Raw genomic sequence first — 4,122 nt, 5'->3', positions numbered from 1 at the left:
CAGTTTACAGCGCTATGCCCAGGATTCCTGGAGACTGACGAATAGTCTGGCTGCTTTGGGTGGACGTTCGTTATACGCGTGCTCTCTCGACTGTTGCGTGCCATTCCCAGTTATTCTAACTACGCGTGCCATTCGAATCTTTCTGCAGTTGAACGCGCTAATCTGGGATATCTAAAACATTCCCTGAGTAGCAGTTGTACTTGCCGACGCAGCGCCCCGTCTTTGCTAGGAGCCTGCATCTATCTCCTGGAAATAACTACAGAGGAAAGCGACGATAATCGCACTGCCTGCGCAGCAGCGCTCCCCATGGGCAGGAAAAAGTCTTCACGGAAGGCAGGGGGTGACGCAGCGTTTGGAGTCCCGCTTTCCACAGATTCGTGCTGGTGTTATCGTGCGCCGAAGGTGTACGCTGTCAAAGAAACGCTGCCTAGTCAGAGGGTGTCGTTCTTTTGCTTCACATGGTGGCTCAATTGCCGAAAGCGAGCCAGGCCACAGCACACCTCCTAGTATGCTGTCCATATCATTCACAACGCCAAACCCGGAAAAATATGGGAGAGTAATCTCAGTGACTACGATGAACCGGATGCACAAAAAAAACGGATAAAAGCCCTAGACGACGTGCGTGGAAAATAGTCGTTTGCAGTACCATGCCATCTCACACGTTGGAGCTCGCTTCCGCCTTGCCTCTTCACTGCGTAGAAATTCTTCCCAATGCAGCATGCGGTCCTCCCTTGGTTTATTGACCCGGAGGCTTTGTACTGGGGAAGACATCTTCGAGTTTGAGGCCGCCTTTCAAAAGGTCCCCTAGCATGCCTTGCACCTGCTCTGGTGCTTCAGGTTGGCGAGTGCCTAGTGACACTGTTTCGTAGTACCAGCCATACGCTGCACCAGAGGCATGTACAGTAGGCCTGGCAGTGGGTGGAAGCAGGGAGGGTGGAGCGATCTGGTTAGAAACGTTGTGCCCGCCGTGGCTTGGATATCGTTGGAAGCCAGCATGCGCATATGGCCCTGCGAATGCACGTCGTGGCGATTGTGGGTAAGACGGAAAAGGGGGCGCTGCTTCGTGAAACGGAGACACGCCTGGCGCTTGAATCGCAGTCCGATCCGTATGTTCGGACGTACGGATCTGAAGCAATCCATTGACTTCCCTTCTATTAGCATTTGTCAGTGCGCCTTGGAAGCCATACGGCTGAACATGCATTGAAGGCAACGACGGGCTCAGCAGTGGATGAGGCAATGGTGATGGAAAGGACTGCGGGTAGCGCGGTGTGCCGCTCGTTGCAACTTCTTGTTGGGCCGAATAAGCTAGGTCAGGAAGGTGGCGAGCTGAGAAGTCCCATGGTTGTTGAGGTCGAGGCTCTGCAAAAGCCGCGGCCTGCAGGCCTTGTAGTCCCGCGCCTGACGAAGTCGAAGAGGGATGCAGTGCTGAGTAGGATTCTTCTTGCTCCTGCGTCGGTATCCCTTCCTCATCTAGTGGCTCCCGTGAGGTGGAGGCTTGTTGAACGCTAGCCGACGATTTAGGAGCAGCATTCTGGTGCGTTTTTGTTGCGTGTGATGGAGATTGCGGTATGCCTCCGGCATCGCGAACAGCTTGGCGTATCTGTTGTACCAAAACATCCAACGGAGGGATCAATTCATTGCGACTCTGGGCATGTCGGCGACTGAGAAGAGGCTGCGATTCGACGCATTTCTGGCAGTTTAGGATATGCTGCCTCAGCAAAGAGTCTCGACCGATATAGGAGGAATGCGCTTCATACACATAACTCAGAACAAGCGCCAGTTGTGTGATCAGATCCGGTGGGGGCTTGCTTTTGTTGACTGCCTCAAAATTTGAGAGTCCTTCCAGTACTTTTATGCAGACCTCTACTACCACAGTACCTGTTCGTACAAGAGACACCATCTTCGGCCTGTATACATGCGGCACGTTCAGCTCCGAACGCGGCCGAGGTTGTTTCAGTTTTTCTACTACGGCCTGCAGTTCGCGAATCCTTTGGCGGCTTTCTTCGAGGTGCGTTTCCTGCCCGCTGCGCAGCAGAGCTTCATTACATAGCTTCAAAAGAGCGTCACCCAGTCTTGTCCGGAAACGCTCGAGATGCTCTTGCACAAGAGAAAGCGCTCCAAGTTGTAGGGCGAGTAGCCTCCCCATATGATTTACCAGACGCAGGCGTTGTTGTCGGGTCATTGCTCGAACAACTAATCGGCACGACAATGCACAATGGATCATTTGCTCAAACATAGTGATAACCTCCTGCTCAACATGTGGAGGTAGGTTTCTTTGGTCCCACATCTGCAACGTCTCTCCCTCGCGCAGCCTTGGAGCAAAACCCCTGCCAGATCTGCCTTCATAATTTCTATTTTTGTTGGAATCTTCAACGTGGAGTCTTATTTGAATACCCGATACAGAATCGGGCACTTCCTGAACAGACGGAAGTTCTTGAGGACCAGCACCGACCGAATGGGCAACATCGAATTCCGTTGGACCCTCATCACCTTGTCCTAATCTCGAAGTGGATCCATACATTCCTCTTGGAAACCCAGAATCTGTCGTTGTTAACACTGGTGTCAATTGTACTGCACCCCTTGTCCTCGACAATAAACGCTCAAAAGGACCTTCTGCTTGACGCCCCCAAACAGTTCCTCCATGTTCCTGAATCGAAATGCCCCCCTCTCCCCCAGCTTCCCCATCTTTTTCACTCTGCTCATCCTCCCCGTATCCGTGGCACGGTCTTCCGTCGCTAGCTGCAAGCGATCTGGTCAACTGACCAGACCTTTTTCTTGTAAAGTCAAAACAACGCAACAGGAGGTAGACAACAGCCAAGGAAACAAATGTTACATTTAAAAGGCGTACTGAAAAAGAGTAGGAGGAATTCTTCTTGAAGGGGAATTGAGAGTAAGCCGCCCGACCACCACAGTCAAGTACTGTTTTGCGTCCCGCATGTGGAAACCCATCTTCAACGCTGGCAAAGGCCGTGTGAACACCCACTGGACGTGGGTGTGGATGCGGGTCCATCTGAATAGAACACAGCCTGCTAATGAGTAGAGGTATACTGTCTTCGAGCTGGGGTTTGGCGGACGTGCCGACCGTGCTAGCTCATGAAAAGCTGGCAAAAAGTAAAAGCCAAGCATTCCAAATGCGCTGCCACCGCCTATAGTACTCGTCGCTCGTCCAGATTCAGTTGCAAAACGCAAAGATAACGCAACGCATCCCTGTTTTGAGGCAGCAGTTAATGGTGGTCACTAGATGTGGGTGCTACGCGAACCGATTTGGAGACAGGAAGATGCACTGGACCTCATGTAGTGAAATTGTCGATTCACCGTTGCCCCAGAGGGTAATGACAGCAGACTCACAGCAAACTACTTACATAGATTTAAAAGGACAGGTAGTGCAGATATTTCGAATTGAGGCGATCGGCGAGAGGTGTCAAAATACGTTGCCACCCCACTCATCCTCATCGTAGGACCACGGGACGTAGTGGCACATTGCTTGAAACGGCAAAGAAAAGCGTGTCAAGGCAAATTAATGCAATGGGACAAATAGTCTGTGGTTCAAATGGTAAATCTCACCGGAATTATGACCCGTTTAGCCACCAAGGGTCGTGCTTCCCCATCCACGCTCAGCCAGGGTCTCTGCTCCTTGAGCAGCCTGGAATATGGATGAAACGTAGGTGGTAGGGGCAACTACCGCTTGCAGCCATCCTTCCATACTATCTATCCTGCTCATTATCGCAAATGAACTTAAATCCGCCATGGCAACATCATACGGCGAGAATTAAATCAAGCACCGCGTTAGTCCTCAAGCCACTGAAATTGCCTTGTTTGCACGCCGTTCCTGGTCAACCTCCAAAAGCTCCAAAGCCGGTCTTTGCTTTTCTTGCCAGATGCCATTATTCCGCCCCCTTACCAGCCAAACTTAATTGATGACTTGCCGTGCCTTTGCCATGCTTTTGCCGCTTATCACAAATGCCAGAAGATATGCCTTTGAAGAAGTATGAAAGCCGGAAGTGGCGATCTTGCCGCCAGTGTGTATTGAGGGACTTCGGTCTTAGCTGAGGAGCGTCGAGAGCTGCAGCAGAGTCAGAGATTATACAAGATTTACCCACCCACAACGCCCCCCCTCCCCCC

The 4,122-nt window shown here is 51.6% G+C and overlaps 1 protein-coding gene across 1 annotated transcript; it reads right to left on the bottom strand.

The window, feature by feature from the left end:
• Positions 1 to 736: 736 nt before the first annotated feature.
• On the bottom strand, positions 737 to 3,010 carry EAH_00063910 (hypothetical protein, conserved; the record flags this gene model as incomplete). The annotated part of the gene is made up of 1 exon (XM_013393036.1): positions 737 to 3,010. One exon carries the CDS (start codon positions 3,008 to 3,010, stop codon positions 737 to 739), a length of 2,274 nt encoding a protein of 757 aa, XP_013248490.1.
• Between the last annotated feature and the right edge of the window lie 1,112 nt (positions 3,011 to 4,122).

This window comes from Eimeria acervulina, genomic scaffold (assembly GCF_000499425.1).
Source record: "Eimeria acervulina Houghton genomic scaffold, Eah_scaff1907, whole genome shotgun sequence".
Lineage (NCBI taxonomy): Eukaryota > Apicomplexa > Conoidasida > Eucoccidiorida > Eimeriidae > Eimeria > Eimeria acervulina.
This window is presented reverse-complemented; position numbering and strand designations above follow the sequence as displayed.